Here is a 13,613-nt window from a genome sequence, read left to right on the forward strand (position 1 = left end):
ATCTACGCCTTCCACTGGGAAAAGTAACAGTGTTTAATGTATCAAGGTTCCACAATCGATCGTCCAATTGTTCTTTTTGATAATCGATGGTTTTTGAAAGCAAATTAGAGGCAGATGCGGAACAAAACGACTTATTTTCTGGTTTTCAAGAGGACAGTTGCAAACCGCTAAAGAGATGGACCGCCACTCGAATTTATCTGATTGTGGGTTACTTTGTAGATGGGAGCCCCAGTGGTACTAAAAAGCGCAGCTTTTGTCCGTCTGAACGCTGATCGTTTGATTTCTGCTTTATTATTTTTTTTCATTCAAGCATTTATTTATAAACAAATTTTTTCTCAAGTGCTTATTTGTAAAAAAATTGGTCCAAAATTTTTTGTCAATATTTAAGAAGAGTTTATTTTGTCTTTGTATTAATTTTTCTTTTTCCATACTTGGCTCGTTTTTTTTTGATAATCTTTTGTTTGGGTGCTGCTGGTCGACTACTTCCTTAATAGGCAGCAGAAGTGGAAAAGTAGATGAGTATCAGATAACTAGGCTGGTAGATATGTTGTGGTGATAGCGTGGACAGGGGATGTTTTTAAACACCAATGAGCAAACAACCGAAACAGTTTATTGTCGCATTGTAATTCGATAATAGGCTAAAAACGCCACTTCAACTTTATTATTATTTCAGCTTCATCCATGAGTGAGCCATGAAAAACCAGATTTAAATGTAAAATGCAAATTAATTGAGACGGTAGAATTTAATTATATGTTTTTCCCACCAACTGTGTTATCTGTACGATGGGAGAAAATGTGGAAAAAACTGAACCACAATAATGAATACATAATTTTAAGCTACACTTAACTCATAAATCAGTTTATTTTCTTCAATGAAATTATTATTTTATTCAACTCAACGGGATAACATTTTGTGAAAGAGAATACAACTTTTGGCATTTTTCTATATTTTAAAAGTTAGTTTTTGAGTTTTTGAGTGGCAGTGCAAATTCTAACGTAAGTGAAAAACACCCGAATTCAACCCTTGAAAAAAAATTGTTTTTTTTAAACGGAAATTTTTAATCCAATTTCCGAGATTTATGTAAGGAAGTTATTGAAGTTGTCAACGAGTATAAATCGAGAGGAATTTCCGACAAATATAAAAAGTTTAAGAAGTTACGTAAGTTTTATGTTTTATTAGATTTTTATTCATGAAGATTAAAAGCAATACATGCAACGAAAAGTTAAAATATTTATTCGTTTCTGTCTTTCTGCATTCTTGGTCCTTATTTACAGTGAATTTCAGTTGAATTTTCAAGCAAGTGTTAGGTATATTTTATAGTTTATAACTCGGATTCTCGTTTAGTTTCTGATTTTTAACTGTGTTTACTTAAAAAAGATAAGATAACATAAATTTTGATTTTATATTTTGATGATTTTAGATAAATTTCTCGAAAAAAAATCCCTTCTAGGCTGTTTTTAACACAATTTTGTAAAATATTTTGTGAAAAATGTGCAACAAAAAATTACTTTAGATTAACTACCTGTTTCAGCCATCGATTATGTGGCCATCTTCAGGCTTAAATTACAAGTCGCAATTTGTTTTTCTATTCGTCACCATTTTCTTGTAGCTTTTAATAAAAAATTTGGGAGAGAAGAACCGAGCTTTTTTGTATCTTTCAAAAAATGGAAAAAGGATATAATAATACAAATTGATGGATAATTGTTTTTTCTATGTGATTTATTAAAAATAGGTAACAACTGAGAAAAATCTTATTACTATTAATAATAATAATAATTAATAATAATAATAATAATAATAATAATAATTTGTGCCAGTAACAGTATAATTAGTTACAAGAAAAAAAAATACGATAACAAAATTAAAGTTGTTCCTACCACAAATTGGACCAAAAGGCAGCAAATCTGATCAAGGTTTTAGCCCAGACAATAAATGAGAAATAAAAATAAACAATGTGATTGAAGAACTATAAAAAATTTAACAATAAAAAAATATCTAATTCTATTTAACAAAATTAGAGAGAGAAAAAAACACATAAGAAAAATTATTTTGTAAGAAACATTTTGTATTTATGTTTAAAATTGCTGATTTTAAGTCAGAGGAACTTCCTTGTAGAATAAGTAGATATTATATAAACAAAACCCCGGCGAAATATTGATGTTCTATATGATGGTAAAGATATGAGACCTTTGTGTCTTTGGTTTAAATTCTGAATATAGGTACGATATTTGAATTTACGATATAACTAACGATAACTAAAAGTCAAGTTATTGATCACTAAAATCACACACAAAAAAATCGATTACCATAAGAGTTAATTTAATAATTCCGTCATAATTCCGAAAATGTTTCCTTTTCCTACTTGTTTCTGATAAAAAATGGTTTAATTCTTAAAAAAATTATAATTTTTTTATTACATTACTCCTTCAGTGCCTCTACTCAAAATTTTTGATAAAAACTGTTTTAAAAATAGAAATGGGACAGCAATAATAAAAAATATTCCACTCTTGAGTAACCGTGACCGAAATTCTTTGAATGCCTAATCGACGTCATTGAAACCCCAAAGTGACACGGGTCCGATACAATTGATAAGAATCCTGCAATCGGAAATGATCAGTCAGAAGCTCCAAACTTGCGATCGCTTTCAGTTGGGTTTTAATTATGGTGTTCAAGCAATCGTGGCTAATTCGTTATTACACGAGCACCGGGGTGGTCTGATTCTCATGTAAACCTAATCCACATCGTTGCATTATTTCGAGCAGCCGCCCATTTAAATATTCATTTATTGTGTAACTGATACTCCTGAAAGCCTCACCGAGCGGCAGCCCAATCACCTCACCAACGGATAAATTTGACTAAAAAACTCCACAAATCTCGCAAGCAAGTAGCACATCGGCCTTTGAAAGGAATCGAGCTGCGGCTAAGGCACGAGCCTTTGCTTGCAAACAAGTCATTGTGGCGGCTCTCTGCCAAGGCACCTCCTGTGGTGTCAGGTTACCTGCAATAATAACTAAGCAGATCAGGGGCATTTGTTGTTGTTGCAGATTAGATGCATGCGAATAATGATAGTGCATTACGTTTTAATGGGGATTTGGATGCGCTTTTCTCTGCTGCTGCGGTGCTGAATATGGTATCGTTTACACGGGAGGGGAAATTGAATTTGGGCCGGATCTTTAAGCGATTATTTATCTCAGCTCATGTGTGCACAAAACTCAAATACACACAGATTGCATTAGTGCTCCAGTTTCAGATAAAGTTGGCGAGTTTAAAAAAAGACCGAAAAATTAAAATTGTGGCTCCAAAATCTATAATTATTAATTATTCGGATCTGTGTGTTTTGACAAAATCTTACAAAATATTTGAATTTCAGGTTCAAAAACGAACAAAACTGGCTTTTAATCTCAAATGTGTGTTTATAAGGAAAAAACAAATCACTTGTTTCTCATTGGATGCAAATTAAACCAAAACACTTTTATTGCATGAAATATTAACAGTCGAGTCCTTCAAACCATTTTGAAATCAGCTTGCGATGATCGACCAATGCATTCGCTTTGAAATTTTTTGTCTATGTCTTATCTTTGCCTTTTTATTGGTTGAGCGCATTGAAAGGGCATGACTCAGATTGGCTTTCGGAATGGCTCCACCCAATTAAATTCAAGTGATTTAAACAAAACAAAACTGCTTTTATTAGAATAGTAACTGACAAGAAATTTAAAGCAACTATTTTTTTAAATAATTAGCTTTCTCATCAACGTGGTATAAAGTTAGAGAAAAAATTTATTTTTGGGCTAATTTCACTTTTCGATTTAATAATAATAATAATAATAATAATAATAATAAATTAATAATAAACAATAGCATTTATTAGAGAAAAAATGTCGAAGTTTAGTAAATACCTGCGGTTGATGCGAAATAAAATTTGCCATATAATAAAAAATCATAAACAAAACTGACGATTAATTAAATTTTTCTACGATTTTTTTGCCTTATTCTTGATAATTTTTACAAAATGTTTTTGAATGAAAGAAAAATTAAGTAAAATTGAAAATGGTTTTTTTTCAGTTTTAGTTTTTGTAGTTTTTGAGCAGGTAATAAATTCAAAAACGTGTTTAAAAGCATAAAAAAAGTAAAAGTAAACTTGTCATTTTCTGACGAAATTTCGCCCAGAAACAAACGAAATCAGTTTCATTTTAATTTTGTAATTTTCATAAGCCTATTTTGTCAAAACACCACCAATTTTGACTTGTTTTTTAAATTTTCGACGTTTTTTATCATTTCATGTAAAATAAATACTTACCTGATTCAAAAATGCACGGTAAGCGTTTATTGTTTATGGCACGTTATTTGAAGAAGTGTGATTATGACCACAAAAAAATGTTTCAACACGGAGCTGTAGAATTAAAAAATTCTGGACTTTAAAAAATGTAAGGATTATCGATTAAAATGAAAGTATTTTAATCACTTTTAATGGTTTGTGTAATTAGTTAACTTTAATTGAAATAATTGTATGAATATTATACACACCACATACCTTTATTTACTTAATTAGAATCTCAATTACATTTGCGATCAAACAAAAAAACATTTTTATCCGTAGATTTCATTAATTTACTAAAATTTCCCCATCAAAAGCTTCCAAAAACAGTTCAAAAATTTTTAAGAGTTTTTAGTGAATTTTGCTTGTTTTTTCGATAAAAAATTTGATATTTGCGCGGAAATTTTTAATTTACAAAATAACGTTACGAACCAAATTCATTTAATGCGGTTGCGAGAATGAAATACTCTTTTTAATATAAAACCACCACTGTTCGAACCCCTTTCCACAAAAGTGGAAACAAAAATAAAACAAAGTATCATGTTACGTGTAATCCTCTAGGTAGGCTTAAAACGTTAGAAACGAACACAAAAGGCACACTTACCTTTTTTTTTTCAGAAAAAATATAAACAAATGACCAAAATTATAATTAATCTTTGACATGAAATGTAAAATATCATGATGTATTTATAAAGAAATCAGCTCATGTCCTAATCCGTTGATCTTTTCCCCTCGAACCCATCTCATTGGCTTAAGGGCCCACAATGGGCCGTCCTTCCGACAACCAGTAGTCTATTGATGGGCTACCACTTTCCGCCTAATTACCCAAGATGTAATCTACCAAAAATCTATTGAAAAGAGTGGGGACGTATAAAAGAAAGGCGTCTGGTTCAAAACTGTAGTTTTTCGAAAATCATGACGGCCCAAAAAGACACGACGCAAAATCACTCCGACTTTAGCATTGAACATATTTTGAACCGAGCTGGGAGCTCCACAAGTAGTGTTAACAATTTAGACTTGTGTGAAAATGCCGCTACTAATTCTGCAATGCCTTTGGACCCTTACTCCTGGCTGCAGTGCACGAGGTATTGCCCACCGAAAGTCCCAAGTAAGTTTTTTTTTCTATTTTTATGTCTGGTTGGTAATCGGGTAGTGATTTTAGGGGCAAATAAAAGGGAAGGGCCCCAAAAAAGACAGCTAGGGCGCCATCCGCGCATTCCCTTCACCAGCTATCAGTTGTCAGTTCTTGAGGAAAAATTCAAGCAGAGTCCTTATCTTAGCAGTGAGGAAGTTACAATGTTGTCGAGGCAACTTCAGTTAGTGGATGTGAGGGTAAGTAACAAATAATTAAAAAAAATTTTTTTTATATTTTATTGGACAGGTCAAAATTTGGTTCCAAAACAGAAGAGCAAGAGAGAGGAGAGAAAGACAACAAAATAAAAACAGTGAAAGTAGTACGAAAGAAAGTGCGAATGTTAGGACTAGTCCTGTGAGTGTTGTTAGTGACGCAACTGTTTATAATTTTTTTACGCCAAATACGATACTGACGAATAATTTGGCAGGGTTTGTGCTTCCAGTTCCTAATCAGATTCAGGTTTTTGAAAACAGGGACGATCGATAAAAGTTGTGCATTTCTATTTATTTATTATGTAAATATTTTAATAAAAATGTTTGGTGCTAACTCGTGATTATTTACCAATTTTGTTCCTCTCTAAAAGTAATCGCAAAAGTCGCCTAGGTCTTTCTATATCTCAATGCTTTAAAAAAAACTTATGTAATGTAATATGTAAGATTTACGCATCATTTAATTTTCTCTAAAATACTATTTCAAAATTTCATTTGGTGTCAAATATACAGAGTGTTTCATATAATTTTACAAAACCTGAGCCTGTAAAATGCCACCAACAATACATATTTTGATTACAAACCTTGAGAAATTGCAGTCTTCAACGGTTTGTTCACCCCTCCAAAAACTTACGTTTTTAATTAGTTAGTGATTAAGATAAATAAATTAAAATTTATTAATTTTGACTCTTGGATAGGACACATGATAGTTGTTTTAGAAAAACAGTAATTTATGACTAATAATCAATCATTAATTTAACAACTACTGTCATGGCTTTCCAAAAATTAAACGTGTATTTTTTGTATCTAGTGCTTTGTGACTTTTGTATATTTGGGTGCATACATTAGGCGCATGCCTTATAATGTGTGAAATACGCTGTTTTAGTTAAGTATTTAAAAAATGTGAATTTAAAAAGTTAAACAAAGCGTATTTATCTATTATTTATTATTTTAATTCTCAGTGGCCTGTATGGCACTCAAAAAAGTGTACAGGTTTAAAACAATTATAAACCAAAAGGTCGAAACTTTACGTTAAAAAAAAGTGGGAGACCTTTTAAAGCCTTGTTTTAGGCATCTAGGACGAAAATAAAACTCGTTACGTTTGTTTATGTTTTTTATTTGTACAACAGCCAAAACCGAGATTAATGGTAAAGCATCAAGTGCAAAATTAAGTACTTACACAACCACAATTAAAAACAGAAGTTAGTCTAAACCGTTTGGATAAAACTGTTAACACTTTAAAAAGCAAAAAATTCAATAAAATACATATTTGATGTAAAACCTACATTGGAACGAAAAATTAAAATAATTTTGTACTTGCTGCATTTCCATTGTCCCTTTAATCCAAAGTACAGTAAGACACGCAAATCAAAGTTGAAAAAAACCAAAATGAGCCAAAACAACTTGATGAAATTTTTAAACAAGTATTTACAAATTTCTTAGGCACCAAAACCTTACTTACTGATTCAGTCAATTGCACAGTTTGTTTCTGGAAGCCATGATTTAACCGAGTTGCGACGTTTATGTGCATAAAACACGTGCAAACAAACAAAAAAATTCATTTAAAACCGACAAATACTCAAGTTAAATACTAGATTTGTACTTGTACATCTAATACTATTGCATGTTTTACTTTGATAAATGAATGTTATCTTTGAAATTTAAGTATTGAATGTGCATTTATGACTATGTAAAACTTGAATCACTCTTCTAGTGTGATTATCGACTCGCGTCCTTTCCCAACACCAATCCATTTCACTGAAAATCAAAATTTAGCACGGACGCAAACCAAAACAAAAACACGTACCTGGCACATTAACCAACTGCTCCACCTTGTTGACGTACTTTTTCGCGTTTTCCGGCAAGTCGTTGAATTTTCGCACGTTTTCGGTCGAGGTTTTCCAGCCCGGAAGCGTTATATACTCAACCTTAAATAAACAAAAAATAAATACACTACTTTCGTAATAACTGAAGCATAGAATTAATTGTAATAATAATATAAAAAAAAATCTGACCTAAAAAATTAATTTAATGTGTTGTTAGACGATTTAGGAATTATATTTTGTAACATTTGTAAGTTAAATTTTTTTTATTTTTTCATAAGCAGTAGCAGAATTACCTCAACTTCGGCAAGCTCGGCCGCACTGGACGGAAAATAGTCGATTTTTTTCCCCTTCAACTTGTACCCAACTCCTAACTTAATTTCAGGCAAAGTGTCTAAAATGTCGAGTTTTGTTAGGCACAGAGCAGTGTAGCCGTTAACGATGTTAGTGTATTGGAGGAGAAAGACGTCCAACCAACCGCAACGACGTTTTCGTTTTGTTGTAACACCGACTTCGGCTCCTCTTTCTTGCAAACAATCGCCGATTTTCTAGAATTTTTATCATTTTTACAGGTTCCTACTTTTTTAAAAAATAGTTACATCACGTAGTTCAGTGGGAAAAGGGCCATCGCCAACACGGGTCGTGTAGGCCTTGACAACTCCAATAACTTCGCCAATTCTGTTAGGTGATAAACCTAATCCTGTACACACCCCACCCACGCTACAATTGGAAGAAGTAACATAAGGGTAAGTACCTGAAACGATAAACTGTAGAAATACCGTGAGAATTTTTCTCCACATTACAATAAGTGTTGGTATTACTGCGATTTTTTTTTTGAAAACTGAATAGTTTTTCCAGGCAGTTAAAAGTCCGAAAGAATCCGAAAAAAATGTCAGTAGTTAGAAGATTGCAATTTCATTAAAAAAACACTACAACACTAAAGTTGTTTTTTGCTCGGATATCGCCTAAGAACTAATATTAAAACAAAATAAAAATACTAACATAAAAAAGAGTTAAAAATAACAAAAATATTAGAGAAATAAAAAAAACTATAAAAATTAAAATTATCAAGTTTAAAATTTGGCCTAAAAGCATATATTTTGATTAATTCTTTATTTGAAGAGGAAGAATAAGATAAGTTGAAGAAAACTTGAAAAACTGGTGAAAAAAAAAAAGATTCGACTGGATAAAAAAACAAAAAAAAAAGAAAGCTGAGAATTTGAAAAAATATAGAAGTGAAAATGAAAAAAGATAAATAAACGATTCAATACAAGAAAGAAAAGCTGCAAAAAAACATCTGAAAATTAAAGAATGTTTAACCTTAATTAATTATTTTTCATTACGAAGAGAATCAAGAACTCAAAAAAAAGATAGAGAAACCGGTAAAAATTTAATAAACGTCAAAAAAAAAAGAAATAAAAGGTTCAACTCAGAAAGGAGAAAGAAGTTTATTAGAAAATAAAAAAATAAATAAACAATTGTTGAAGAAAAAAAAAAAACAAGTTGGATACAGTTGAACGAAAAAGCTAAAGTTTTTTGAATTGTTATGAACACAAAAAATTTGAAAATAAAGACAGAAAAAGAAAAAAGTAAGTTTCGACACAAAAGAGAAAGAAAAGTTGTTAAATATAAAAAGAAAATGAAAGAATCTTCAACAAATGTGAAAATATGAAAAAAACATTTTAATTTTTCATTTTATGACTGATTCGAATTGACGAAGAGTAAGAAGAAAGTGAAGAATGCAGTTAAAAAAAATAAAAAAAATTAAAGTAATAGAAAGAACATTGAAAAAATGAACAAGTTGCTTTTCAAGCTAGTATTCTTTAATTTTTTTATTTGATGAATGGATTTAATTGGACGAGAAAAAGAAAGATAAAGACATTATATTTTCTAAAAACAGTATAAAAAGTAGAGAAAATAAAGTTAAAAAAAAATTCATCAAATGCTTGAAGAAAAAAAAAGTTAAAATGTAAGAAAAAAAGTTAGATTTGAGTAGATGAAAAGAAACACGAAAAATAAATGAGGAAAAGCTAAAAACATTAATTTGAAAACACCAATGGAAGCTGTTGAAAAACTGAAAGAATAATAAGAAACAAAAAATATAGGTAAAAAAATATAAAAAAAGTTTAAATAAGAAAAAAAAAAAGAAAAAAGCGGATTAAAAAACAATATAAATAAAAAACAGGTAATGTATAAAATTTGTAGTTTTCAAAAAAAAAAGCAGTAACACCACCACTTCTAAAAACAAATTTAAAAAAACTCACCAAAATCGATGTCCAGCATCGCCGCATTAGCACCTTCAACTAGAACCTTCTTCCCTGATTTTATAGCTTTATCAAGATAGGAAACGGTTTCGTACACCAAAGGCCTCACTCTCTCGGCATAAACCTTATACCTTGCCAATTCACTCTCGACATCAACAGTCAACGACGGAAACATCCTCTGGTACACATTAACCAAACCTTGAAACCTGAAATATCACCACTGTGAAAAAAAATAAATAAAAACAAGACCAAAATATTATACTTTTTGCTAAATTGTGAAAAATCGCCCAAGAGTTCCCCAATCCGAATCCCATTTCTGGTCGCTTTGGACGAGTAAGTCGGTCCGATTCCCTTCTTCGTGGTGCCCAAACCTTGGCCTTTTTGCGTATTTTCCTGTTCTTGTAGGCCATCGACTTGTTGGTGGAAATCAAAAACTAGGTGGGCACGGTCTGAGATAATCAGTCGGCTCTCCCAGTCTTTGAGGCCTTTTTTCTCGTTCTTCTCCACTTCTTCGAAAAGGCCGGGCAAGTGGATGACGACACCGTTGCCTGAATTGCAACGATTATTTTATTAGCAAATATTTGACTTTTTATACGGTTCAATTAACCTTCGGAACGATTAGCGACAGTTCTTCGACGGTACCATTCTCTAAATGGTATGAACGTGACGACAAAATACAAGATATTTTGTGAGATCATGCAAGACATGGCTCGGAATTTTATTATTACCTTTGCCTCATTTTTCGCTATTGATTACGCATTAGTTTATAATTAGAGCAGACTATTACTATTATGACACGCAACTTCCCAATCTCTAGTCCCCGTTTGAACTGTTTGATAAAAATGTTTTTGACTCTTTCCGCACACTCATTTCTTTATATTCTCGCATCGTTATCTGCTTATTAACATAATCTGCACAATTAAACAAATTCTTGGAAAGTTACTGCACTCGCTGAATATAAACAATTTCATTAAAAATTAGAAATTATTGCATTGAAAAATCCACTACCTCTATACATGTGAATTTTTTCTACAATACCTTATAATTAATCAGTTAAGTGTTGTGTTGGTTTCACTGACCAAGGACTTGTCGTTCACGGCTCATTTTGCGCGAAATTTTTATTTAAAAACTTAATTCGAATTTTTTGTTTGGCAAGTGGTTTTATTAGTCTAATAATAAAGATTACAATTAAATCCCCACGGTGTGTTATATCACAATATTTACAAGAACCCTTGCCAACAAAAACAGCGATTTACAAAACAAATTTTCACCGAAAATCTATTTTCATCGTGGAATAAAGGCAATAAAGCTTACCAATTACCGAGTGGCATTTGGGATGTATAATCCCACTGGGCAAGAGATGGAAGTCGTATTCCACCCCTTCAATTACCACTGTATGACCTGCATTATTTCCACCCTGAAAAAAAAAACACATTTCAACTGCGACTAGAAATGCCAAACAAACAAAAAGATATGGCAAGTGCTTTGACCTCGCGTTTTGATTACGAACAAGACTGGGAATTACAGTAAAAAGCGAATGCTATCTTAATTAACTTTCGTTATAACAAAATTTTCAACAATAATTTATTGAAACGGTTTAGTCACGTTTTATGCTTATGGCGGGCAAATGTAGTCACAATAAATAAACAGTTTATATTTCACATTTTAGCAAAAAATTGACAAACGTGACTCTCTGGCAGTATAAAATGTATTTCGAAATTGTTGCGTCATACGGAAAGTTTCGCATGTGATGCCACTGGCATCAATTTATTCTCCAACACGATTTGGCCAATTCGATGTATTTAATTTTAACAGTAAGAAATCGCACTTTTCTTTAAGTCATAAATGTTGTTATACCTTGAAAACAAATTCCAAGGTTTCTTGAATAATAACTGAAATCGATGTCCAGTTCGAAAACCTTGGCAAAAATTGATCGCTTGTTTAAATTTTGTCACAAAAATTAAACTGTGTTTTAATTATTTGAAGATGATCTCATTCAATTTCAAACATAAGATAATATTACGCGAAGAGTAGGTATTATCTAGTTACTACTCGACACAAGTTTAAAAGATCAACTCGTTCATTCATTACAAAAAATTGTGCAATAATGCCCAACTCTACGATTTTTACTTGAAGAGCTTAGCACTTTTAGATTTATTTTTTAAATAGGCACATAACATAGATTTTCGAATTACACAAATCTTTGTATATTGTTTGTATGTAATAATTAATAACACTTGGACCGCAGTTTTTGTCAAAAAAAAGATAAGATAGTGACTATTTAAAACAAACAAAAAAAGTGAAGTAGTACAACTTAAAAAAAGAAAAAAAACGCTTGGTTCTATACTAATCTATTTTTTCGCTGTTTTTTTTTATTTTACAATATTCAAAAAAGTCCAATCTATCTATAGACAAACAGCAGAACAACCGAATGATTAGGAATGATTAAATTAAAAACAAAATAAGAGCGATTTATGCAACAGTTTTTTTCACTTGTATTTATTATTTATCAATAAAAATTACTCCTTTTTAGAACTGCCAACTTAAACAGTCATTCTTGACACCCAGCTTTCAATAATTTAAATGTTATCTTATCTCTGACCTAAAATCAGAAATTTGTTCTAAACGGAAAAATCAAGGAAATACTATGACTTAATAGTACAAGTTTATTTCTATTAATGTTTTATATAATTCCTATAATTCAAGTGCCAAGTTTTCAAGACCAAGCACTAGATATCGAATTTATCAATGCAAAAACGAATTGGGCATATTTTCAACTCTTGAAATATTTGTACTTATTTCCAAAAATTTTAATAATAAGTAATAACGCACTTGAGCACTTGAGAGAGTTGTTGATTTTAAATAAATCTAATCCACCCCAACACAGCGGATATGTACAAGGTCGTTCAATTTTATCGGCACTTAATGTTAAACAGAACCTCATCTCCGATCACATGAATCAAAAATGAACAATTGCACTATCAAAAGCCACAATCACGAACACTGCAATCGTGGAAAGTCTTTAAAACAATTATTAATTGTTATGGCTATGCGATAATTCCGGGAAAAATAAAATAAACCCAATGAAAATAACTGCGTTGCCCATTAGAATCACATGATAGACCGAATCTATAAATATTTGAATGTGCATTATGAATATAGAACACCTACAATAACATTGAAAAGACGCAAGCGGCTGTAATTATCTCCGTGTGCCCCCCAAAATTTCGCAACTTGCCCCAACCACAACATTTCCCATTCCCAATGTTCCTGTTACATAAAGGTCGTTTTTCGCAATTTTTCCACTTGTCTGCCTTATCTCGGTAATTCCACGTAGAAAACCTACCTGACACCGGCAAACGATGTCAACAGTTTCGGCCAGCATATCGACGACCTTCCCCTTGCCTTCGTCGCCCCATTGCGCCCCCAGGATCACGATGACTTTGGACTCGTGGCCCGCTTGGGGGGCGGTCCGCGCCCGCTTTCGGGGCGAGCCATTCATGCCGTTGACTTCCACGCCACTCGCCATTTCTTGCACGGTCAAGCACCACCACAAAGACACCGAAGGAGAACTGACGTGCGTCGTTGAGCGGACTTCGGAGGAAACGCGCTAAATCACTAGCGGCTAGCCCCTGCCGGTCTACAAATGTTCGCTCAGTCGAAATGTTGCGAGCGGGGTCGAAACAGTACGAACGGAGACCATAACGGACTTCTCATTTCAGCTGGGCATATTGGAATAGTGGTTTTTATGGAAATATGTTGCGCGTGGCTGGGGCTTCGCCCCAGTTAACTAAAAGGAAACAAACCCCACGACCAATTAAACTCGAAAACGTGGAACTCGAAACGTGGAATAGTGTTTTTTTATG

The 13,613-nt window shown here is 32.2% G+C and overlaps 2 protein-coding genes across 5 annotated transcripts; one reads left to right on the plus strand and one right to left on the minus strand.

Moving 5' to 3' along the window:
* The first annotated feature begins 1,796 nt into the window (after positions 1–1,796).
* On the plus strand, positions 1,797–5,988 carry LOC100141842 (homeobox protein ceh-5). 2 transcript variants are annotated; one of them, XM_015981437.2, is made up of 3 exons: positions 1,797–5,424; positions 5,470–5,648; positions 5,698–5,988. In XM_015981437.2, exons 1-3 carry the CDS (start codon positions 5,232–5,234, stop codon positions 5,935–5,937), a joined length of 612 nt encoding a protein of 203 aa, XP_015836923.1. In that variant the 5' UTR covers positions 1,797–5,231; the 3' UTR covers positions 5,938–5,988. The 2 variants fall into 2 exon arrangements, with proteins under 2 accessions (XP_015836923.1, XP_001807502.3); XM_001807450.4 differs by having other exon boundaries at positions 1,804–5,424; positions 5,479–5,648.
* Positions 5,989–6,761: 773 nt separating this feature from the next.
* Positions 6,762–13,507, minus strand: Adss (Adenylosuccinate synthetase). 3 transcript variants are annotated; one of them, XM_015981434.2, is made up of 8 exons: positions 13,094–13,507; positions 11,062–11,164; positions 10,010–10,295; positions 9,748–9,953; positions 8,083–8,237; positions 7,780–8,031; positions 7,468–7,588; positions 6,762–7,418 (listed from the first exon to the last, which is right to left on the minus strand). In XM_015981434.2, exons 1-8 carry the CDS (start codon positions 13,274–13,276, stop codon positions 7,363–7,365), a joined length of 1,362 nt encoding a protein of 453 aa, XP_015836920.1. In that variant the 5' UTR covers positions 13,277–13,507; the 3' UTR covers positions 6,762–7,362. The 3 variants fall into 3 exon arrangements, with proteins under 3 accessions (XP_015836920.1, XP_015836922.1, XP_015836921.1); XM_015981436.2 differs by lacking the exons at positions 11,062–11,164; positions 13,094–13,507 and adding exons at positions 10,355–10,395; positions 10,476–10,501; XM_015981435.2 differs by lacking the exons at positions 11,062–11,164; positions 13,094–13,507 and adding an exon at positions 10,355–10,732.
* Between the last annotated feature and the right edge of the window lie 106 nt (positions 13,508–13,613).

The sequence above is a fragment of the Tribolium castaneum genome, chromosome 3 (genome assembly GCF_031307605.1).
Source record: "Tribolium castaneum strain GA2 chromosome 3, icTriCast1.1, whole genome shotgun sequence".
NCBI lineage: Eukaryota > Metazoa > Arthropoda > Insecta > Coleoptera > Tenebrionidae > Tribolium > Tribolium castaneum.

Bases quoted from the DNA above. Each gene is read 5' to 3' on its own strand.
- LOC100141842 (XM_015981437.2), top strand. From the start codon at position 5,232: ATGACGGCCCAAAAAGACACGACGCAAAATCACTCCGACTTTAGCATT. The intron at 5,425-5,469 runs GTAAGTTTTTTT...GTAATCGGGTAG, and splicing joins TTGCCCACCGAAAGTCCCAA to TGATTTTAGGGGCAAATAAA. The intron at 5,649-5,697 runs GTAAGTAACAAA...TTTATTGGACAG, and splicing joins TTCAGTTAGTGGATGTGAGG to GTCAAAATTTGGTTCCAAAA.
- Adss (XM_015981434.2), bottom strand. From the start codon at position 13,276: ATGGCGAGTGGCGTGGAAGTCAACGGCATGAATGGCTCGCCCCGAAAG. The intron at 8,032-8,082 runs GTAACTATTTTT...TAAAAATTCTAG, and splicing joins TTCCCACTGAACTACGTGAT to AAAATCGGCGATTGTTTGCA. The intron at 7,419-7,467 runs GTACGTGTTTTT...TTTGATTTTCAG, and splicing joins GCAGTTGGTTAATGTGCCAG to TGAAATGGATTGGTGTTGGG.